The sequence below is a fragment of the Struthio camelus genome, chromosome 18, assembly GCF_040807025.1.
Source record: "Struthio camelus isolate bStrCam1 chromosome 18, bStrCam1.hap1, whole genome shotgun sequence".
Lineage (NCBI taxonomy): Eukaryota > Metazoa > Chordata > Aves > Struthioniformes > Struthionidae > Struthio > Struthio camelus.
In genome coordinates this window covers 10,210,745-10,235,269 of record NC_090959.1, presented here as the reverse complement: position 1 = coordinate 10,235,269, position 24,525 = coordinate 10,210,745, and the positions used below count along the sequence as shown (strand labels likewise).

General features: G+C 39.0%; 1 protein-coding gene and 1 long non-coding RNA gene across 4 annotated transcripts in view; one reads left to right on the top strand and one right to left on the bottom strand.

Moving 5' to 3' along the window:
* Positions 1 to 22,538, bottom strand: part of PTPN1 (protein tyrosine phosphatase non-receptor type 1) — a 46,579-nt gene extending 24,041 nt beyond the window's left edge. The window contains exons 1-2 of one of the 3 annotated variants that reach the window (XM_068912481.1): positions 22,333 to 22,461; positions 7,505 to 7,604 (exon numbers count right to left, since the gene is read on the bottom strand). Coding sequence is in view for 2 of the 3 variants with exons in the window: in XM_068912478.1 (XP_068768579.1) it covers positions 22,333 to 22,500 (168 nt within the window). In the remaining variant the exon portion in view is untranslated. Of the gene's footprint in view, positions 1 to 7,504; positions 7,605 to 22,332 lie in introns of all 3 variants that reach the window. The other 2 variants (XM_068912478.1, XM_068912480.1) reach the window with 2 other exon arrangements.
* Positions 22,539 to 22,568: 30 nt separating this feature from the next.
* Positions 22,569 to 24,525, top strand: part of LOC104150045 (uncharacterized) — a 164,485-nt gene continuing 162,528 nt past the window's right edge. The window contains exon 1 of the long non-coding RNA XR_011135313.1: positions 22,569 to 22,901. This is a non-coding gene — a long non-coding RNA (uncharacterized lncRNA). The remainder of the gene's footprint in view (positions 22,902 to 24,525) is intronic.

The following is a 24,525-nucleotide window of genomic DNA, read 5'->3' as shown; positions in this document are numbered from 1 at the left end:
TAATATTTTAAAGTTTTACTGGTTAAGAAGATTTTTTTTTTAAATCATGAAGCAGCTACATATTTCCTCCCAACTGCCCCAAAATTATACACGTATATTCAAACGCTTGACAGATTTTGAAGGGTTTTAATTTATTTACACAGGCCCCAGAAAACAGATGCCGAGGCTAATAAGGTAATTACAAAAACGTACAATATGATAGTCTTCTGTTTAAACATTTCAAGGATTGTGCCAGAGCAGGGACAGAAGGCTTCAGCTGAATGCTAACTAGTCCTGTTTGCGAGTCAATGACATCACTAACAGCTGGCATCCAAGAATTCCCAACTTTTTTAAAATTTAGTACCTTACGGCTTATGGAAATAACTTATTTTGTGCAAATCTGTAATAAAACAGAGATTTAAAATTTCATAATCTCTATGAATCTCTATGTCTCCAACTGACACCACATCTCTCAGTGACCAGAATTCTATTTACTAAAAGCTAGTAGGAGGCAACACCATGTTGAGATGACTTAATCTGTAACAGTTTTATCCTTCTACCAAATGGGTTTTGGATAAAATACTTCTTTATGTAACAGGCATTTGATCAAGCTATAAAAACTCACTTCATCCCTCACTAAAATCAGCAAACTAAAATCCAGAATTTGCTCTGACTTTTACAGGTAATCTGATGGATGAAGATACACATGGAAAAAAAAAAAACACACACACACTTTACACCCAAGAAGAACAAACTCACTTGTGATTAAGTTAAGATGACTGAGCAACTAGAAATATCTACAAAAACCATCATCACTGTATCATCACTTAGAATCTGGACTTCATCAAAAAGAAGTTTACAATGTTTGGAAGAGAGAGAAATAACTTGAAAATAGTTACAGAAAAAGCACCAAAGATTTATGGAGAGCAGTATATGAATCATGATAAGTATACTAACATGTGTCTGAAAAACACCACCAGTTGAGTTACATCTGTTCAGTAATAAAGGCATTCAAAAGAGATTTTGACTCGTTTTTATTGAAAGAGTCAGACAATTCTAATTGCCTTAGTCAGAGAGAATATTTTGTCAACGAGAACAAGTTTTATGGCACTCAAGTGAAGGAATGTTTCATTCTCTATATAAAATTATTACATAATAATGCAATAGAGATGTAACATGCTGCATTATTAGTCTATGCAATGTTTCAGCAGATGTTTTCTAAAAAATAATTTTGAAGTAATCTATAGACACTATTAACAGATTTAAACACTTAATCATAAACCTTTTTCACTCTAAGACAATAATTCTTTTCTACTCCTCAAGTGTCTTAAAGCTTTATATGCTGTTTTAAAAACTGTAGAATTAAAACTAAGAAAAAAAAATCCAAAAATTCATTTCCCATTACAAACTGCAAGAATGGTGACAGAAGAAAAAAAAAGCTTTGTTCATCCCTAAATGTTAACAGAATAAAATTAAACAGAGAGAAGGAATAAACTGAACTATCCTTTAAGTTTTGGGTGTTTTTTTTTTTTTTTTTTTTTTTTTTTACTCTGTTTCAAGATCCATCATCAGATGTTTCTTCTTTACCTCTGCTGTGATTATGCAAACACATGGATAGTCTATTTTTGGAGCCCTGAATGCAGGTTTTTCTACCGAGTAGTGGCTAATATATTCTCAGAAGATACAAAAAAAGGTACTGAAGTAAAGGGAGAAGAGCAGTGTGAATTCTTGTCCTATATAAAAACAAGCTACCTGTAAACTTCATCATCATTACAGGAATTACTCTGGATCATTCTTCTTCAGATTTAAATCTCACCTTTAGAAAAACTTTAATAAGAAGAAGAAGAAAAAAAAAAGCTTTATTGTTTTCAGTCATTTGAAGTGATGCCTAACCATCACTCATGCTTTGTTAATATCATAAGTTTCACTTAGGACAGAAATCAATAGGCAGAAAGTGAATCACTCCAGCCTGACTTCCTGTAAATTGATTTCAGTAGAGTGAAACCAGTACGTTTAAAATTTTGCAGCTGAAGAAGGTTCCTGTAAATGAACACAGGCTCACAGCTCTGTCTCATAAGCTAGCATCCTCTCCCTTTATGCAGACTGCACATGCGATTTGACCTATACAGGTACAAGGCGGCAGAGTGTATGCTCTACTGTAGGGAGAAAAACTTCTGATCTCTTCTTTCATTAGGGAATATGCTAACAATTATACTCCCATTTTCTGTCAACTGTATGACAACAGTAGTGAGCAATTAAAATCATTACGGGATCCTGTCTGTAGGGCAATGTGAAGGCAGCTTGAAGCTGTCTTCCTCCTCTTCCAGGTGTCCACTCTGAAAAACTGTCTCCTTGATCTTGGTAACTACAACAAAAGGCCACCTGTGAGTTTTTTCCTTTTCCTTTTGAGAGTTTTTAAATTACGTCTTTCCTAACAAAACTACAGTTGCTGACTTTCTCTTACTCACATATTTAAAAAAATGATACATCGGAGACCCTGTAATTGATTTTTTGTTTCAGAATTTAAACTTGGACTGGCATCTGAATGGCAACAATGACGTATTTTGGATCCAATCAGCAGATTGCAATCAGACCCACTTCTATCACTACCACCACCTAAGCACCCTCATCAGGCAATACACTTGATGTCTTGTCAGCTAAAAGCTGATCAGGCCTTTGCGAATTCTTTTTTCCTCTCTCCCATTTTTTGGTCCCAATGTATAGGTCTGTTCCATGACCTTTGGTTCTGAACACATCTTACTCCTCTATTTATGTAGGTATGCCAGCACACTGCCCAACAAAAAAAAGTAAATGTTAGCAATATCTAGTATTTCTATTTCATTGTTAACACGGAATTTGAGAGGTTCCTATTATACTAGGTATTGTACCAATATAGAACAATATAAACTTCCACCCAAAGATAGGCTCCAGTCAGCTGTTTAAACTAATATTTGAGCTACTGTCACTGTTTCAAGCCCTCTAAATCAGTTGGAGAGACTATTAACATGCCCATTTAATGTACTAAAAGCAAACTACTACAATTACCAAAGGACCCAGATCATCCAAACACAGAACAAGCTCTGTGCTCTTGATGAGTATTAGCGCACACACCTTGTTTGAAAGTAGGCAGTCCTATATGTTTGAGGAGCTGAAGTTCGAATCTTTTGACTAAGGCTTGATTAAGTTTTAAAAGAGACTTCATTTTACATTAGAAGATACACTTCACGTTCACTGAGCTATAAATGAAACTTGTCTGTGGTATTTGTGTCCTTTCACCTTTTCCTGGAAAGTATGTTGACTAAAAGCCAAACAAATAGCACAGCAGTTTAACTGCTTAATAGACAAACACTGCAGTCATTTGGCTGAAGACTAATATGTTAAAGAAACTAAATAAAATTCCAAATTCCAAGTGTTAGAAGAGATTTTTTTAAAGAAATTCAACACTTGCTCTTTTTTTTTTTTAAACCCACCGCTGAAACTTATAAAACTTCAGAACTACCATAGCATCATTTTTATTCCTTTCACAGGTGACATGAGTTAAACACATCTAGCTTACTAACTGATATCCCAGAATACACATCCCATTAACAAAGGGCTAGCTAAGTCCATTATTCCCTATCTGCTGTTATATCTACTCAACATACACTCTATAACTAAAAAAAATCATTTTAAAGTTACTGAACTGTCAAGGAGAAAAGGGTAGGAGATAATTACCAAAATTTTCAGGTTAAGATATTGTATGTAAGACAGAAAGCTAATTATTTTAGAATACATCACAGTTAGAAATCATTAGAGGAAAATGAAGTCAGTGCTAGGAGAACATTTTAGCTACATCTTCTGCAAACACACTGCTAAAAGTTTGAAATGACAAGATGCAGTTTCACCACACAGCAGGCTTCAGCAACACAGCTCATATAAGCAGCTCACACAGTTCTCCTCCTGATGCATTTATGAAGTTATCTGAGAAATCACAACATCAGAGCTTCCAAAAAAAGGTAATTCCACAAACAGTTCAATTATCATAACATACATATCATCATGTCACTTTCCCTAGGGAAAGACAATTTCATTGTGAAACTAGAGTGCAGAAATTGGCAGCAAGGAGTATGAGCCCACTACCTAAATTGCTAGGCCAGTGAGAGAGGATCTTAAGGGCAAAGACAACTCTTTTTTTTTTTTTTTTTTTTTTTTTTAAATAAAAAAGCCACACACACACCAGTCCCAAAACCCCAAGTAAGCTGGAAAGGCTAGATAAGCTGGAAAGGCTGCCTTGCTAACAAATTGTATTACACTTCTTCTCAATTGAACTGATTAGGTATCACCTATGATGCACAAGGGATTTTAGTTAGGAATGAGTTGATAAAGTGACTGGGCCCTGAGGGACAGAGAAAGTATCTACAGAATGACACGACCTTAGCAACCCCTGGGATGTAGGTAAAACTGCCAACTACTACAAAGTCATCATCTCTACTGAATTCAGTAAAGGAAAAATTTTATTTGCCTAGCTCTTGGGTATTGCAGAGTTCTAATCCTCAAGGCAAGCCTAACAAGTCAGAGAAACAACAGATGTTTTCTTAAACAGTCTCCCAGTGGTAAAGATAAGAAATAGTGGGTTTTTGTTTTTCAGAGAGTTTGGTTTCACACACATACATTGAGCAGTAGAACTCTCAGAACAGCATTCATGATATGCTGCAGAAAATCACAAGGATTTTTAACCTTGCATGCAGCAATTGGGAACATGTTCTTTTTAGTTTTCAATTTATTTTACAGCAATACTTTCTGTTGCAGCTGGATGGTAAGGTTAAAAAGAAAAAAACTTGTGTCTCTCTAGCTCTTGAATGGTGCAAAACTGACATTTAAAGTGGTGATCCAGCTACTAGTAATGATGGCTCCACAAAAGAAGATCAAAGATGGAATTTACAAATACTACCTGAAAACAGGAAACAAGATGACTTTAGAAGTTCTAGTTGGTGCCCTAAGTGAATATTAAAAACTATATGGAATTAGAGATGGCTACATAGAGACACTTTGACCAAAAGCAAAAATTAACTTGTGCCAGAGAAAAGAAATTTTAATTCTGAAGAGGTCTTAAAGCACAATATATCTCCAAAAAAAGTGAGTTTTTAAAGAACTCTGGAGTTGTTCTAACATTTATTTATAGAGCTCTTTACGAATTTGCCAACTTATTTGGCACTTTGCAATAACTCCTAGAAATGACAGTTAATGTAACGAGTAATAAGGAAAGTAACAGACTGCATACACTCCAAGATTTATCACTAGTTCATTTCCGTTATGCTGTTAACGCAGCATTAGAATTTGCACGCAAAGGGAAAAGATTATAAAGGCTGTGCATAAGAATATACACATACATAATCCTTTTCAAGTTCATTAGAGACTTAAAGCTACTAAAATATCTTTCTAATACTTACAAAAGAAAATTTCATATATTTTTCACATCACTGCTATTGTTCTTTGCATGACCTAACGTCAAATTCTTGTTGGTTTTGGCACTACATTTCAAACAAAATGTTTGTAGCAAACATGGACTGTCAAAAAATTAAAGGGTTTCAATGGGAAAGCAACAGGCCTTTCAGCTACAGCAGCGATTTTGATCTACCTTCTCTCTTCCAAATACCCATTATCACAGCCATATCTCCTCAAGAGGAGCTCAAATGTAACAACTGAGGAAGTCGCCCATTGAAGGCAGCTGAAGATGCTTCCTGGTTGCTGCTGTGGATGCTGCTTGTGTTCTCCCAACAGATTAGTTTTCATCTGCAACGCTAACTCATTAGGTTTCTAACTTAAGAGTCAGTCTTTCTTACTACCATTTTAGGAATCCAACTACTACACTGTAACACTCTTTGGTCGACAGCTGTGTTGGAACAACTATATTCTTCTCCTTTGAGCAGGGAGGATATCTCTCTGTGCAATTATTTTGGCTCTTGTAGGAATGCTTTTGTCTTCCCTGGTCCCTAGGGACAAGGGAAAAAAGTTTTAGATTAGCTCCCCTCCCCCACCATTAGCACTATAGAAAAAAATTGTCATTGGAAGTGGACATCATCCAGAGTCACAGGAGCCAGGCCTGGAAAACATGCATTTCCTTTACGTTTTTTGTGATAAAGTCTTTCTAAATACAAAAAGACACCTAGGTTAATTTTTAGTGGCCTATTCTCCACGATGACATAAAACCAGAAAGAGAAGGATTATTGCTTAGGAATCAGAACCATCTTCTAGAGTTTGTCTAATTTTTATTTTCTTGATTTGAGTTGGTCTGGAAGTCTCTTACCATCATGAAAAAAGAGAATTAGTTTAACGCTTATGAAAACAGGATTGATTTTCAACAATCATTTTCTGCATCCAGTGCTGACTAAAACTAAACTCAGACCTTATCCGCTTTAACTTAGAGGATAAAGTAACCAAGGTTTTGGTATTAATAGAAGCAAACAAGAGTTAGAATAGTTTTAAACTGAGTTCTTATCTCAAGCTAGTCAGAAATGCTTTTGGAAAGTATAGGCAGTTAAAGACGTTTTAGACAGCAGCTTGCCATATGTTACTCACACATGTTAAAATTAAATTGATTTTTAAAAAAAGGTAACAAATTTACACATGAAGGACGTCTATTCAGTATACATATACTATGAGGAACACTTTTGCTCATCCAATAATCATTGCATAAAGTAGCAGATAAAGCTTATTAGAAAAAAGAAACAAGTTCAGAATATAATTTTGAAGTTAGTCTTGACAATATCTGACAGAATTGTAAATATCTTGCACAAAGTAACTCGCTCTAATGAAATACCAGCACTGTCTTCCAAATTCTTGAATTAGTGCAGTTATTTCATAGCCTGCAGAAGCACAGTTAACTGCAATGATGTTTAGCTATCTGTACAGAATTTATAAAAATTTTTGCAAGAGCTGTATATTGATCATATATCGAGGAGCAACAGAAAAGCATTTCTGAATAAAAACAGCAGCAGACAGGAAATTCTTGTGTAACAGAGCAAGGCAACTTTCTTAGAGGGCAAGGAAACGGAGACTATGGATGCTAGAGAGGCTATTGTAAACAACTTACAGAAAACAACTACTACTTTGTGCCAGGTAATATGCCTCTTCCTCTGAGGAAACCTTCAGTTTAAACTCATACAAGTCAGACATGATTCTAGTCTACCACAGCCCAGATGCCATCTGAAGTGTTTTGTCTGTATATGCACGCTGCTCCGAGCTGAAAAGTGACAGATTGGTTGCACTAAAATTTTCAGTTGTACCTAATCAGTGGGATAAATACACACTAATATAATGTTTAAAGGTAATAACATGAGTACCATTGAGAACTAGTGGCATCGTAAACTAGCTAAAAATAGTAATTTGAATTCCTAGCTTAGTCAGCTTGGCAGAGACAGCTGTGCTCATTGTAACCTCTAATTAGTTTGCATGTTATAAGAGTCCCAAAGGTTATTTCCCTCTCACAATACTGTTACCATATCAAATGTGACAGCAACAGATTATTCAGATTTTAGAGACTTACCACTATTTTTTCTGTAATGTTTCATTTATATAGGCATATATTCTTAATTGATAAGGTAAACGCAATCTCCTCTCTATCCGGAACATTCAGAAGAGCCTGTCTTGAAAGGAAAAGAAAAGGTCCAGTTCATAGCTGCTTGCTTATGAACAAGAGCCATGTTCATAAGTGTTGTCCAGAGCTCTGAACTCTAGTTTCAGTAATCAGCGCACAAAAGTGTTCACGTAGTGCCTGTATCTACTCAGCAGCAATAGCCTGAAACAGACTTGAACACACTTTTCAAATATAATACATCAGAACTGTCATGACAGTTTTTTGTAAGCCCTCCGTATTTTAGAAAGACGACGTGGAGGCTTGAATTTTGGAGCTGTTTTTGTTCACACGATAGAAGAAGTGTTTTAGAAATTAAAGTTATTTTTTGGCCAACTTGTACATATAACACTGTATCTCATCCATTTAGCCCAAGTTTCTGATAGACAATCCTCTGAATACATTGCACCTCCCCAGTGAGATTTTCAAAATGCTGATTATCCCACCACAGACAACAGTCAAAATATCATTGAAGGTAGTTGGTAGAAGTAGTCACAGACCAATGACGAGCATACCTGAGTATGAATTAACGGGCTGGTTGTCAAAGATTTTAATTTTAAAGCATAGGTGGCTTTACATGTACCAGATTCTTACTCTGCAGAAACAGGCAGATAAGTAACGAAGAATGACATGTGTGCAACAACGTGCATTATCACAGCGAGTTTAGAATTAGCATTCAAAAACAAGTCCTATTTAAGCTGTCAACTTTTTGGTTTAAATTTATCATGTTAGTTATTTTACTAGTATTTTTATAAAAAAGGAAAGTTAAGAGAATGACTTCTTAAAAAATATTTCTGTCCACAAAGATTTGTCTTTAAATCTACTTTTTCTAGAAAAAACTATCAAAAAAAAAAACCACCTCTGTAACACAAAAATCTGCATTAAACCTTTAAAAGAACAAGCAAGGCAATACCAGGAAATGTTTAACATGAAAAGGAAAGGATTCATTCTTCTTTTAAGTAAGATCTTTTCAATACTTTGAAACATTAAGGAATTGCAGTCAGCATTTAAAGCAAAATTATTTCTCTCATAGCAAAAGGGGTGTCATCTCTCATAAGTGATGTACTTCAATACTCTCAACGCTAAGTAAAACTTTCTAATTAATTTGCAGAAGCTAACTGGATAAAGTCTCACTATGACTACATGCAGCACACGTTCTGACCACATCAGTATTATTTTTGGATTTAGAATACTATGGACTAGGCAACAACCAGATTTCCAGCTTTCTACTAATTCCATCAAGATTCTCAAAATTACGAGCTCACAGGTGGAGGAAGTACTAAAACATACAAGAAAGGAAGTGGCAGGAATTGTTAAATAGGAAGCTGTGAACTCCACATCACCTATTAAAAAAAATACATCTAGGTCTTATTTAGTGGTAAACATCATTTCCTTTAAGACGTTGGCACCGTAACATGGTTTTACTGGCTATCCTGAGATGCAATTTTTAGGTTAAAAGTGTTACTAGAATTTGTTTAGCATCAAGAAACACCGTTCTTTCAAAATTATGAATCACATGTTACAAAAGGTACCAACTCCATAATGTAAGCTGGTTTCCCTCCTGCAGTCTGTTTCTTCCCTACAAATTAGGGTCTAAGAATACAAAAAAGACCCCACAGCAAGTCTTAATCTATGCTATAAGAAAGCTTCACTGCAAACTCTGTCAGATATTAGTAAGAACACAGGCAATGGAACTAAAGATTCATTATGCCAAAAAATACTCATCATACTATTAGCAAAAGCTTTGCACCATTTCTAGCATACTGAGATTCAAGTTTAACGAGAACGTGCAATTAACAGGACAGCACAAAGCATGTTCATGCCTCTGCACGCAGAGAAAAGCCAAACCAGCTTTGCTGCTGCAACGTAACCAGCAGGTAGTCACGCTTTTGGCAGTTATGCCTTTTAGCATACTCCTCAAATCCGTATTTATAAGCTTTAAGTAGCTCTAGCCGGTTAACCACCACTAACAGAAAGAAGCTAAAAGTATCCATTCTCAAAGTAATTTCAACAAAGATTTTTGCACTAAAATTTGAAGAAACCAACTGGATTACCAATTTCCATGAACAGCTTCTTTTAGTCAAGATTCATTTAACGTTTCTATTGCTGTTCTATCGTAGGTGCCCACTTCACAGTACTTACTACTTACTCAAATTTGGAAAGGAAGATTTCAGTGATGATTAAAAGCATACTGAAATCACTGAAGGGTGCAACCTACAGGTTGCCAAGCTACTGCAAGGCACACAAAAACCTGCTGAGAAGAAACAGTACTGCTGAAAACTGCTTGTTAGATAAAGCAGAATTAGGATACTCCTGTTTTCTCATATGATTGTCTAACATGTCTTTAAGTAACCAAACTAAGTTAAGCTAGTTTAATATTAAAGTTTACAGTTTCTAAACCTGAGATGACCAGCTCACTACCTGTGGATGAAATATGGCTATTGGATAAGTCAAACACTGATGCCATTTCCTCTTTTCTCCTGTCTCATACAGCTTACACATTTCTTTACCTGACTATAGGAATGTCGGGTCATATAAGGGCTGCAAGTCACATGACAAGTGCACAAGCATGTTAGTTGATGACAGAGACAGAACAGACTGTACAGCCTTCACATGGCTGCAGGACAGAAAGGTTGGGCACCACTGTTCTACATGAAGGTTTAACAGAAGATGTTGCACTTAAAGTTGAATGTTTACGCAACTACTTCCAGAGTAGTAAGCTGTTCTAAGTGGAAAAAAAAAAAAAAAAATCTTTTTTTTGAAAGAGAATATTAACCCTTGAATCCTGATAGCACAGATGCAACATGGTACTTCAGAAAAACAAATATACTGAATAGACATGCAGAGAAGTTACAATAGTTACATTTGAATTAGGTTTCTGAGTACTTTGCTTTACTAGATGTCCTTCACATACAAACCATAAAGCTTATTAAGTCTTTAGACATAGTAGAAATAGTACTGCTTTTAAGACCTCATAAGCATTGTTTCTGGTGTGCGTTAGGAATTAGTTTTCATATACGAAAGGTGAATAAAAGTATGTCTTCAGAAGAGACTGTGTGTAAGAAAATCTATCTATGGCCAGCAGACCCAAGCGGGATGATACAACCCCTCTACCAGCCCCAAAAGAAACCATATCCTTAATGCTAGAGTTTATTCTATGTTTTATTATTTCTCCAAGTTGTAAAGCAATACTTTGAGACACTGACAGAACAAATGCTGTGTTACTGGAGATTGCTTTAACTGCCATAACACTGTGGGAGAGCTTTCACCTTCAGCTGTGAGGGTCATCATCTCCCCATCTGAAAGCAACTGAGAGTTTAAAAAGCAAAAAATGCTGAGCTAGTGTTAAACAGGCACATTACATAGTAAAGATGACCTTTCACAGGAATCTTAACACAGGAAGAATTAGCACTCTGCACTCCAGGATGAGAAAAAGACTATAAAACTTGACAAGCTAGGTCCTGAAAGGACTGTTTAATCTTCCCCATGCTAATAAAACAATGTTGTGAGTGAAAGTAAGTTGCCTGGGCCAGACTAGATGCACATTTTGCCACTTCATGCATCTACTATTACTGCAAGTCTAAAATAATTCACTCAGAGAACACCAATCCATTCAGCAAAGCCAAGAAACTATTATAACTTCCATCTCTGTAATTACAGCATCCTCTCTGGAAATGCAAAACTCCTATTACTTCCTATACTCCTCTTTTACAGCCCAGACCACATTGCTATACCTAGTTCTCCACACCCTATAGCTCCACTGGACTCTTGCTCATAATGTTCCGCTTCCTGTCAGCCGTAGCCAGTTATCAGTCTTGACTAAACATGCTTTATAATTTGGTGGCTATCTCAAACCCCATTTGCAGTCTTAGCACGTGTCTGGAACTCTCATTAAAAAAGTAACACAATAACTTCCAAACATCTTTAAAACACTCTCCGGCACGTCCTCTCCTACCTGCTCTCCCCCAAGAGACCGTTATGCTAAGGGCTCCTGAGCACTGATCCACAAATGAAGGTTATCAGCTACTAGGATCACACACAAGTACCTGCTATCATATACACAATGCTGATGGCAAGGCATTTTATTATAGGACTGCATTATTTTCTCTAGGCATTTAAAGCCAGAAGTTCATGTGCAGAGAAACACTTAAATGCAGAAAACATTTTTAGGGAAGACTTCAGTATAAGGAACCTTAATGAGCCTTTGCTGTTTTCTTAAAGTTCTGAGGCACACATTTTTATACGAAAATAATAAAATAGCCTTCATAAATGTTTGAGCACTTCCTCCTAACTAGGTAGCAATGTTAACCTATTTAACTACTCTTAAAAGAAACCAAGTACCTAACAGTTTAGCCACCCACAAACCCCAGCTTCACATAGTAGAGAACGTAGCAGACATAATAGCAAATAATAAGGAATTTCCCGCTATCGGTCACAGAAAACTAGACTGTACATTGCATTGTACAACAACGCAATCACATAAAGCTTAGCACAATGGACTCAGATCCTAACTGAGGCTCTGAATGATAACCTTTACACAAATTATGTTTTGTTTGGTCATGAATTTCTTGTTAGTAATTTCCATAAAGTCTTTCTACTCTGCCTGCTTCTTGACAACCTTTAAAAAGACTACTGCAAGATTAATGGTCTCTAATAAATCCAGCAACTTAGCAGTTGTAAAGATTTTGCATATTTTCAACCTCCTGTTCCAATCTTTCAGCACTACTGAAAACAAGACCTGTTTTGATGGAAATGGAAAACAAATCAGTTCCAGAACTCGGGGGTACCCCCCGAGCACTGCCTGCTAATGAGCACTCCTCCAGTGAGGACAGAGGCTGCCTCCTGATTTTGAACCTCAGGCTGTTCAGAATCTCACTTTCCCCAAGTCACGTAACCACCCATTTCCGCCTCTGCTCGCCTCCATGAGCCAGAGACTACTGCAAACTCTTTCATAGTTTAGCTGTCTGTTAATAGAGGTAGATAAGTTACTAGAGGGATTACTGTGGAATGACTGAGGCCAATTGCTGTCTAAAGGAAAAATATTAATGAGCATCTATTTTTTGTTCTGATAATTTCTTTTTAAATGTTGCTCACTAGCAAAAAAGCCCTAAAAAACAATAAAAAACCAACCCTATTTTGAATCAGTACACTACAATTTAGTCAGTGCTAATGTTGTAATATGCGAGGATAAAAAGGATGGGTTTGTTGGTTCACAGCACATTTTGTCCTTCGGATATTTGCTATGCTAGTTTTGAAACAGTACAAAGGCAGTTCTGCTCTGGTCATGAAACACTTCAGGCCAACTCTGAGAAGATATCAATACTGCGAATGGAAACACCGTGCTAGTTAAATCAAGATTCTCTTTTATGCTAAGCCTGTCATATTACAGACATTGTTAGGCACTTCACAGTCCTAGACAGGCTAACTGCAATTTAATGTGAAAATTCTCCTTTGTCAGAAGTTTATGAAAAAGTGCTATTATTGCTTTCCTATTTGATTAAATTGTAAAGGGATGTTTTTGTAAAGGGATGATTTGATTAAATTGTAAAGGGATGTAAAGGGATGTAGAATGTTTTCTAGATGGGTAGCTGTTCACTCCCTCCATCCCTTGCTGGTTGAAATTCTCACCCTTCTTCTTACATTTCCAGAAATATTCAGAGAATTTCTGAAGTGAGTGAGTGAGCGAGTGTATTTGTCTGTTTAATGAGCTACACAGTATTTCTACAGTCCTTGTTCCAGCCACCAGCACTCCTCTCTTTCCAAAATAATTACCTTTTACTAAATCCTCTTGCTTGTGTCCGAGTTCTATCTTTCCAGCAGCCCACATCTTACAGTCATTTACCCCTGTGCAAAGTAGAAGGATAATGTAAAATTCTAAATTAGAAGGACAGAGTCCGTACTTCAAACGGCTTCAGTGTCCTACTTCAAAGAGCTGCAATGACTGTATAGAAGCCAGTGGAAAAAATAGGCCCTGCGCAGCATAATGGAATCAAGATCTGAACTAATACGGGTTATTTTTCCTGTCAGAAAAAGGAAGTAAACTCTTCCTTAGTCAAAGATGCATTTTTAAAATAGATTTCTTATTTTACTTCCTGTGATCACACTGAAAGGTCACACTGTTTATGCTGCTGTAACCTGCTGCTGTGGGATTAGAAATGATATAAACAAGCAATTCTCATTCAAATGCACACAGGGGAAGAAGGTTATGAGAACATTCCTCTTATGTGTAGACCACTTGTTCTTGTTCCAAATAAATATAAAGAATCCAAGAAACAGAGTGCCTTTTGTAGAATCGCTCACAGCATCAAGTACGCCATGAAACAAGCACTTCACAGAAAAAACATAAAATTCTGGGAACTTGTGATACAAGAAAAAGCACCTGAAAGATCACAAACAGAGCAGCTACTCTAAGTTCAAAATACTACTACTTAGCAGCATTTTCAACAAGTAATGATTTTGTTATACAAACTATAGTAAATTTTCTGAACAGAGAGGTCAGTTTCCCCTCTGCCTCCAGCTAGATCTGCATAGCTCCACACGGTCTATATGCACATAATTGCACATACAGGCAGAATGCAAAACTTGCTTTATTAGTGCTTTTTTTCCTACTTATGCAGAAGCTGTTTTAACAGTCTTCTAAGTGGAAGGAAAAAACTGTGCCGTACAATTCAAATCTGACTGAATGAACAATGTTTTAGTTGGTGAGAGAAGTGAATCTTCCCTGTCATTGATCACTTCACTGTCAGTGCTGAGGGGGTCTCTTTAGCTCATTAACTATGTGTTCCCAAAGCGCCACCACAACCAAGAGCAAGGAGAACTATAGTTTCAGGTAGAAGCAGCAGTGGCATATGCAGAAGTAAAACATGGTTACTGCTATGAAAAAGGAATAGACTCTTACAGCATGCTTCTTCCTATTCTTTCCACTGCATTACACAGTGTGCGTGTGTGTGTGGGGGGGGGGGGGGGGAAAACAAACCTAAAATACTTCTTTAAGGCCAGTATCCTAAAAGAGAAGGAAACAGAAAGTAGAAATCCAGTTTCAGGTGCCAAGAATGACAACCAGGCCTCTGAAATAGGCCTTTAATGTAGGTATCAGTATTCTACTGCAGTAAATCGAAAATATACCTCCCTAAGATTAATGCTGGATTCAGTGAAAAGTTTTTCTTCTCTCTACTTTCTTTCACAAAAGATCTGCCCAACTAGAAAGCAGGACTGTCCAGTTATTTTCCACAGATTAACATGTCAGCAACAAATTAAGCTATATGCTCAATATGAGTGATACAGAGAAAATTCTCCTGCTTAAAAACGTAGTATAATTTATCACACCAACAAAGACAAGGTAAGACACAGCTAGAGAGTATAAGTTAGAAACAAAAGCCACCAGAAAAAAAAAAAAAAACACACACAATTTGGGAGCACGCGCCCACACACACATGTATATGAAACATAAGTTATATACACACACACACAGAGTCCATGTTCCAGGAGAAACTGTTGTGCAAAGTGAAAGCATACGGAACAGAACCTACAGAATAAGAAAGAGAAAGCATTTACAACCTTTCAAAAAGTTTTATTCTACCTCATTCTCCTTCTCAACTTGGATATCAAATTTTTCACTGTTGTCCCATGAATGCTTTCTCTTAATTGTTAGAAAACACAGAAAAAAAGTTAAATTAGATCAGCTATCACTATTAACAGAATCACATGAACTTCCAAGAATCACTTTTATCACTTTTTCTTAGTATATTATGACAGGCAAGCTGTTAAATCTTCACTGTTTTGCGTGGGTGAGAGAAAAAGCACATCTAAATTCACAGTATTTGGTAGAAAATGAACTGGCATCTGTACTACATGATCTACAAAGTGAACACAAAAAGGCATTTTGATGCTGTATCATAATGCCTCTCCCAGCCAAATCAGCAAGGGCATGTCCACCGGCACCAGACAGATGAATAAAAAACATTCCTTGTGCAAACAGGAATGAGACAAGTTGACTAATGACTAAAAAAAAAAATAAATTTCAATTTTAAGTGCTGCAAACATCAAAGCTTACAGACCTGATCAAGTTTAAAATATTACTTCAGAACATCATAAATAATCTATTTTTACATTGCATTTTTATAAACTCACTTATTTTAGGAAAAAAAATACACACACTTATTGTTTACTAAGGTTGCTTTCCTCTGACAGACAGTGATTCAGTATACACTTTTATAGAGGTGCAGATACAAACATTATAATCTAAAATTTTTAAAATACCAAAGCTTTAGATTGATATAATTCTGTAAAACGTCTGAACACTGACAGTATTCCCAATTAGCATTGTGGAGATGATACAAAACCTTAGGCAATCCTCCAGTGTTTGCCTTATTATCTCAGTTTATACTAAGCTTTTTCCAAATTAGTATTCCAGAAACTAACAGAATTAAGTAAGGTCTAATAAGAAACTCTACACTCAGGAACACTGTGATTACTCCCTCCAGCGAAGAGCTCTGGGGTTTTTTTTTTTGTTAGTTAGATTCAATTTTCAAATTTTTTTTGCAAATCAATCTCGTCTTCAATAAGCCTCCTACTGGACTCACATTTTGAACAACTTCCACTCTGTGCAGAGATCTTATCCTTCCCTTTGCTAGACAACAGGCCTCTGTCACAGAAGAAAATCCTCATACAATGCTGTATGCCTGTAGCATTACAGCAGCTCCACTTTCTGACACACAGTGCTCACCTAATTTACAGATAGTAGCCCCCCAAATCATATGAATCCCTCCCAAACTACTTAAGATATTATTGATGACAGAATACCAGTACAGTATGCATGTTTTCGATTCTTTCCCTTCTGTATATGAGGAGACTGAAGAAAAAAAATTAATTTATTTGGCCAAAGGAAAACAAAATCAGCAGCAGAGCTGGTGACTGAAACAAGCCTCCCAATTCTCACATCCACTGGACTACTTTTACTCACATCCGCCGGACATAGCTTTATGGCAAGAATTCAAGCTTTCACTCCACATACAGATTTTTTCTGTTTCATCTGTACAATTGCATTCCTCCCCCATTTGTCTTAAAGATGCCCAGTTTGATTCATACATGAATTCTGAATTTTAAGTAATCAGTTAGTAGCATTTCTTGTGATTTCAGATGTTCAACGATGCTAAACTCAAACTCCACGTAGATCATGTCATGCTAGTGACACCGATCTAAAACCCGAGAACGGATGCGTTTATAAGAAAGCAGCAGTGATACCTCAGTATAAGTTGCAGCCCAGAAAGTCCCAACTAAATAAAACCCTTGGGGAATGTCTAACTTAACCCACAGAGCCAAGCTAGTTCCATGAGCCAAGCAAGTCTTACAAGATTTCACTTTAACGTTTAGTTGCCTGTAGGATGAACTGTTAATTCAAACCTACCCAAAATATTAAAAAAAAAAAAAAAAAGAAAAAAAGAAAAAGGAGAGAGAAAGTTGTTTTAGTTTCAAAAATACTCGGTTTACCACTAACAACACATTTTATTCTACACTTATAGGGGCTATTTCTCTTTTTGAATTTATTATCACTTCGCATGTGGCCAACACTACTTCATAACTGTCAAGTTTTTTCTGTAAACGTCTTTCTTACAGCAAACAGAGAAAGAAAGAGGAATAAGTAACTTGTGGAAGAACACGTTAAAACCATCAAAACCTGCTGAAGGTATTCAGGAGCAGGTGTAGTACTGTCTGCACACTGTTTGGTTTCTAGATTTTAGCAAATGATACCTCCTTAACAATGAGGGAGAACTGAGAAACACCAGGCTCTTTTTTTCAAACGTTCTACTTACAGGAGTACTGTAACAGAAGATTTGGACCTAAGTACTTGGACAATGGAGTCTGAAAGGCAAGCGAAACTAAACAGCTCAGTAGCTTGAGACGATGGAACTTGCACAATCTTACATTTGCCATCAGGAAACAGCGTTGGTCCAGAGCTGACAAAGATATTAGCATAAGTAGTCAATGCAACAGAGTGCCCTTGAAACGTTCACAACAGTACAAGACATACCAGTGTTTCTGATCGAAAGTAAACCTTGGTTTTCACAGGGAGGATATAGAGTTCGCAAGTACAGAGACTTTGCTACTTACTCTATCATTAGCTGGTCTCTCCCACAGCTGCATCAAGATCCTGTGGCTGTACTTCACAGGAAAACATGGAATACCCCTGAGCTGTACTGTAGGAAGAAACAGAATCCCTGCAACAATCTGCTAACTTCCCAGATCCAGAACCAATTAAAGTAAGCCTTGAATGAATCAACATAGCATGAGTTACGAAGTGGCAAGGTATGCATGCAGAGACCTGCATTTCCAAGCAGCAAGAACTGGCAGAATCAGGCACAAAGATGCATTTATAATAAGTCCTGCTCATGCCACAATTTATCTGTTACAAAAAAGCTTGCAGTTCTTTTTAGCACCAGAGCAAAAAAGTAACCCAAATGCTTATTGAGCGCATGAAGTCTGAATTCTCATAGAGGCTTATAAACCCAAAACACTAGAACTTCCTGTTCGTTTACTTTAAATAATACAACACAACCACACCATTACAAGTCTACAGGGGCAACCATTTTACAGTTTGTTACTTCAACATTAAAATCTATCTGCATATTCTATGACTATTTATCCAGAGACAATGAATACATTTAAAAAAAAAAAAAAAAAAAAAAAAAGCTTTCCATGCCTTTTCCATCTTGACAGAGGGCGGGTAAACCAGACAAGATCTGCTGCTCGTTGCAAGTATACTGCTTTTCTTTGGAAGCCAATGCAACAGACAACGCCCCAAAATATTCACAATACTTTTTTTTTTTTTAAACCTCCCCCCATAATCTGAATAAGATAAATACTACAAAATATGAAGGTTAATGAGTTTCTTAGGCCTAGTCAAGAGAGACTTGGAAAAAAGCAACATTCAAGTAATATTAGTTCAAAATACCTTCAAAAGTTAACAAAGAAACTAAGAACAATTATAATACTCTTTTTACAGGCCTCAAACCAAACTGTAATTATACTTCAGTTTTCCAGAGCACATACAGCAGTGCAGTTCTGTCTTTAATATATTCATTTCCAGACATATTTGAAAATCTAGACTATACCCAGTTCTTTGATATTTTATCTTCTACCCACTGTAAAAAGTGGACCACGAGAGTGCATATTTTGGTATAATTTGGTGTCTTCACCAGGAAAACTCTGCATGAGAGTCCCTAGAGAAATTTCTGTGAAAACCAACAGCCTCAACTCTGCCTCCATCAATATTGTACTAGATTCCCAAGCTGTATGGTAGATAAGTAATATTTCAAAAGTCTCTTTCATGTTTTAAGCACATTAAACTTAATATCGTTAGCTCAATTAATATTCCTAAGGCCTACACATGTAGTTCATATAAACACAAGAAGCAACTCCACCTGTATTTGAGGGTTGTATTTTTAAGATACTATCTCATTCTATTATCATGGACAGGCAGATAGAAACCAGAACACCTCCAAAATTTTGGAAGATTTCTGCATACAGAACTACTATTAAAATCTCACACTGAATTCACTGTGAGCAAATGAGAATTCAATGACCCTTTGCTATTCTGGACAAGAATCTCTTCCTTTATCTTGCTCTCCCCTCCACTAACAGCAAGCCTAAACTGTGCTTTTCTTAGCTTTGGGCTATTGCTTTTTGTTGAGACATCTCCAGGATGAATGCTTTTCATTCCTATTGATACTTCTAAAGATATTTACGTAGTGCACATATCACTCACCTACCCTTAAACATTTGTTTTCTAGATTGCATACCTTCAACACAGTATCACATTGCAAAGTTCACATTTAATACGGGGCCCATTTTTCTTTAACTTGTTGCTTTACAGAAGGGGACTTTAATTTGATTGGGTAGCTATTTTCACAATCTTTCATACTTAGAATAAGTCTCATTTTATTCATTATCTTCTATAATTAATTCCTCTACCATACAAGCACAGGCCAGGGCCTGACTGGCCCTTTTTGTATACTGGGCCTCTGAACAAACTTCACATGGTCTCATGGTTCTTGTGGCAAGAGGGAGAAATGAGGGAAAAAACAAGAAAATGAGGGAGGCTACTGGGTGTTTTTAAAAAAAAAAAAAAAAATTTGAGAATTCAGTGTTTACCCTGTTTTTGACCAGCTGTAGTTGAGAACCAGAACAGTTCCACTAAACATACAGTACCCAAGATATGATTGTCACATGCTGACATACACAAATACTTAGAGAAGTTCTTCTTTTTGAGATGTTTTTGCCTCCTTCCTGTGATTATTTATGCTTTAAAAATATTTATATATTAAAATTGTATTTTTTCACAACCATACTATTATCGTAGATTAGCATAGCTTCCCCTCATCCAAAAAAATGAAGCTTGGACACTTTTAGCCCTTCAAAGTCACGTGGCACCCAGACAAGCCTCCTTGTAGCCATCCTTCAAATTAGCTTCAGCTCCCTGTAGTATTCATAATTCCTTCCCTAGATACAGGGCAGTTCTGTACCTCTAGACAATAGATTTGAACAAGAAATAAGAGGAAGAGACTCGGTTAGTAAACTGTTATGCTTCATTCAGAACACTGGTATACATTTTAGGCATTTGGTAGTTACCTTTGTAACATCTCGATACTGGAAGCTTGTGGCCTGATTAATCTGGGGGAAGGCTTTTTTCAGAAATACAAGACTGCACCAATAACACACATTATTGCACTTCTATCATTTTTCATGCAAAGACTGGTATTTGTAGGACAAGTGAAACATCAATATTACACCGCAGACATTAAAAACACAGGTTAAAACCAAGTGCATTGTTACTTGAGATATACATGGTATGTCAAATGTCAACACCTGATACGTAAATGCAGGATGCAGAAAGCCACTGAATTACATGACACAGATGCACAACTTACTAACCAAACAACTTAAAAAAAAAAAAATACTCAAACCCACCTCTCATGCTTGTCAGTAGTTGGATGCAAATCAAAACAATGACTTCCATCTTTTTTGAGTTGAATTTTAGCCCTCAAACAAACCTCACTCTGTGCCACAGTGCAGTGGGACAAAAATAACACTGAATGGTAACCCCACACTGAAAATATGCCACAGTCCCTCATTCTTATTAAACTTAGGCCTCCTTACACATTTCACTTCTGTGATGAAATTGTGCCCATAGAAATATACCATCTCCATTACATAGCTGTATTACTCAAAATCATTTCCTGAGCACTGAGCCTGCAACATACCAACTCGTCAAGAACAGTTTAGTAAAAGCATAACGTCATATACGCACATGACTTCAACTGATACAGAGTTAGCAAGCACTGGAACACTGCAGGAAATGAAATACCCCAAAAATGGATCTTCTGAAAAGCATACTCAAAATGTCATGCTTATTCTCCATCTTTAATTGCCAAACAACCGGAGACTGGAGATGTTCATCCTGCAAGGTACTACTTTTAGAACTTGCATGCCATGATTCTGAAACTGAACTTCATTTACTTCACTTTGATAAAACTCCACTTATTTTTTTAAATGCCTGTTGCCAGAGAAATTCATAGTGAAAGGGAAAGCTCAACTTCTATGTTACAACATATGAATTTAAAACTCATTAGAATATCTAATATACCAGCCTAAGTACTCAGACGGATTTTACAGTAGTGCTACCCAATCTCACCGAACCACATCAGCCTAACCATTCATGTTCTTCATCTTATCTTATACTTCATTTTGGATAAGTGGTTGCACAAAGAACTTTTTACAGATGAAAGCCTTAATTTCTGCTGCTTGTACTTCTGGAGTTGTATTCAATTTGCAAAAATTTTCACAACCATCCACATTTGCCACATAATTTTTTTAAAACATCTGTCGCTAAACAGCTGAAGACAGTAAACAATTTAATGAAGCATTATTACTATTAATAAAAAAATACAACTAGATGATTGCATAAATATTACTAACAAACCATTTTAAAGAACTACTGTATTATAAAAATGACTGAAAAGCCAGGTGTATGTAACGCTGCCCATCGCAGTTAAAAAAAAAAAAGTACAATACACAAGCTATACTCGGATTTACTCCCTCAAGGTTAGGAAGCGAGCAGTTTTAAAGGGTTACTGAGCAATTCTGACCATGCTTAGCTCCCCCCTCCCCCGTGGAACCTGGAACAAGAAGAGCGTGCTTGAGAGATCAAGCACAGAAAACTCTTTGCATGCTCCCTCCGCAGAGGCGAGGAGCTGGAGCCTCCCTGCCCCGGGAGCTTGAGGACCTGGCTCGGGCCGGCAGCCCGCAGGGTCGGCGCGACGGAGCGAGGGCCGAGGCGGGGTGGCGGCGGCCAGCAGCCTCCGCCCGCGCCAGCCTCGGCAAGGAGGCGGCTGAGGGGCTTCTTCGCTCCGGGGGAGCCGGGAGGAGAGAGGCCCCCCCCGGGCACCCCGCGGGACTGAGCTACCCCGCCTCTGCCCGCAGCGCCCGGCCGGCCAGAAGGGGAAGGAGGGCAGAGCCGAGCAGCCCGGCGAGCCCGGCAGGGCGGGGAAGGAGGAGGGCGAGGGCTCCTTCGCAGGGCAGGGGGAGGCGGAGGGCAGCGCGCCCCGACGCCGGGCCCTGGGCAGCCGGGCAGGGACGGCGCGGGGGGCGGAACGAGGCGGCGGCAGATAAGCGGTGAGGGAAGGGCGCTCCCCCCTCGCCCGCCCCGCGGCCGGGGCAGAGCCGGGCCCGGCCGCTGCCCTCACCTGGTAGATGGCGGCCCAGCTGGCGGCCTGGTCGAGCCGGTGGAACTCCTTCTCGATCTCCATGGTGGGGACGCCGCGCCCGGCCTGGCCCCCCGCCGCCGCCGCCGCCCGCTGCTCCGGCAGCTCGGGCTCCAGCTGCTCCCGAGGCCGCGGCTGCCTGCTCTGCATGTCACCCCTCCCTTCTCCCGCCGGAACTACGCAGCCAGCCCCGGCGACGCGATGTCCGGGGCGGCCGCGGGGCCTGCGGAGCGGCGCGGCCGAGGGGGCGCGCGGGGCGCGCGGCGCTAACGGTCGCTAACGGTCGCTGCGCGCGGGAGCGCTCTGTGGTGGGGGGGGGCGGGGGGAGAGGAGCTGCGGCCTCGCTCCCCCCCACCCCCCGGGCGGGCAAGCGAAGCAGCGCCTTGCTCCCGCCGGGGGCACACGGGGGGCCGCTTTGCCCTTGCCCCCCGCCCCGAGGCGACGGTCCGGCTCCGGGAGCCGCTGCTGGAGGCGGGCGAACGGGGCCGAGCTGGCGGGCTGCCGCCTCCCCGCGGCCCCCGCGCCGGCCTGGCCCCGGGCCGCGCCGACAGGTAGGGCGCTCCCGGCAGGGTGCAGGGCCGCAGGGGGATTGGGATGGGGAGCCCCAGCTTTTAACAGATGGCTGGATTAGTTGGGGAAGAGCGGAGCCGCTCGTTTTAGCTCTTCTGATGCCAGGCTGGCGCCTTCTCGTTTCTGAGCCGCGAGGAAGTGCTCTGAGTCATGTGTTCAAGCTCTTCATCTGGGGCAAGAGGAGCAAGAAATTCGAAACAATTTCTCATGCAGTCCTCTGGTTCCAGAGGAAGGAACTGTAGGGAAAACACCAAATCTTGCAGCAGGTGTCTGGTTGTACCAATCTGGTCTGGCAGCGCACAAAATGTGTGTGTATGTGCATATGTTACTTCAAAGATGGGAGAAGACGACTGTATTCTTCCTCACTGCAGTCAGAAGATGGAGAATTTGTTATTCACTGTTATGCAATCTGCAGAGTGAAACATTTTTGTCAGTTGTCCCATACCTTTTCATCTAAAGGAATGTGTGATGCCAGAAACTCAGCGTGGAGTTTGAGCATCTGTCCTCAATTCTTTGATTTCTGCGTCTGTGAAATGCCTATTACTGTGCAAGGAGCTATAGTGCTATCCCAGTAGGTAAACATTCACCATGCTATTGCACCCGTTTAATAAAGCAACTTCAGATGAAGTTGAGGCCTAGATACCTAATATTAGAGAGAGAATCTCTTTCTTCCTGAGTTTCAAGGCAAGATGTTCCAAACATATGGGCACAATTCTCCCATGTATAATGCTAGAGCACACTTTTGTTTCCAAAGCCAGGAATTTCTCCTATGTCGGCCAGTGTCTCTTTGTTGGATTAGTCATTCACAAGTTTTTTGGAACATGCCATTTCTGAGGCCTGGTGCTGGTTTTGCATACCTGGTATCTCTGTAGCATGCGCACTGATCTGAAATGAGGCAGTGAGAGTGGATTTCTAAGATCTGTCATTTTTTTGAGTGAATTCAGCCATAAACGCCCAAGGCACGGTATGAACTGGAGAGAGCAGTGACTGAGGAATGGAAGATATGTCAATGTCACTGAAGACAAGTATTTCATCGCTTAGCAGCAGCCCTTGCTCCACTTAGCCATTGCTGCTAGCGAAAGCTCCTCCTAATCTTTGTACCATGCGGTCTTTGGAAGTGTTCAGCCCCAGAATGCCATCCCATTAGAGACTCATTGTATTAGGCTGCTTAGATGCTCTCTTGAGAAGAGAGCGCTAGTCAGAGATGTGAGATGAGGGGCCTGAAATATGGGAGAGGGTTAATTGCCCACAGGAAAAGGCAAGCTGTGGAAAGTGTCTTAACAGGATAAAAAGACTTAACCGAGATAAGCAGTGAAACATTATTCTCTGGTCAGCTGCTGCGTGTAGTATAGTGGCGTTAGCAGATGGTATTAGAAAGATTTTTTGCGTTTCTTATGAAATGGGCATTCTCTCTATGTGGTTTTTTGGAATTAGGCAATTATGGTATTAGTTCCATGAACAAAAGGGTTCCCGTCCATTCAGAAACCTTTCAGTGTTAGTACAAGCAAAAGGATGGGTGAGTGCATCTCACCTCTCCCTTTTTCTGGGTGCTGTGAGGCTGCATCCTTATCCTGAGTCTATGTGGAGGAAGTGGTGAATTTTTGA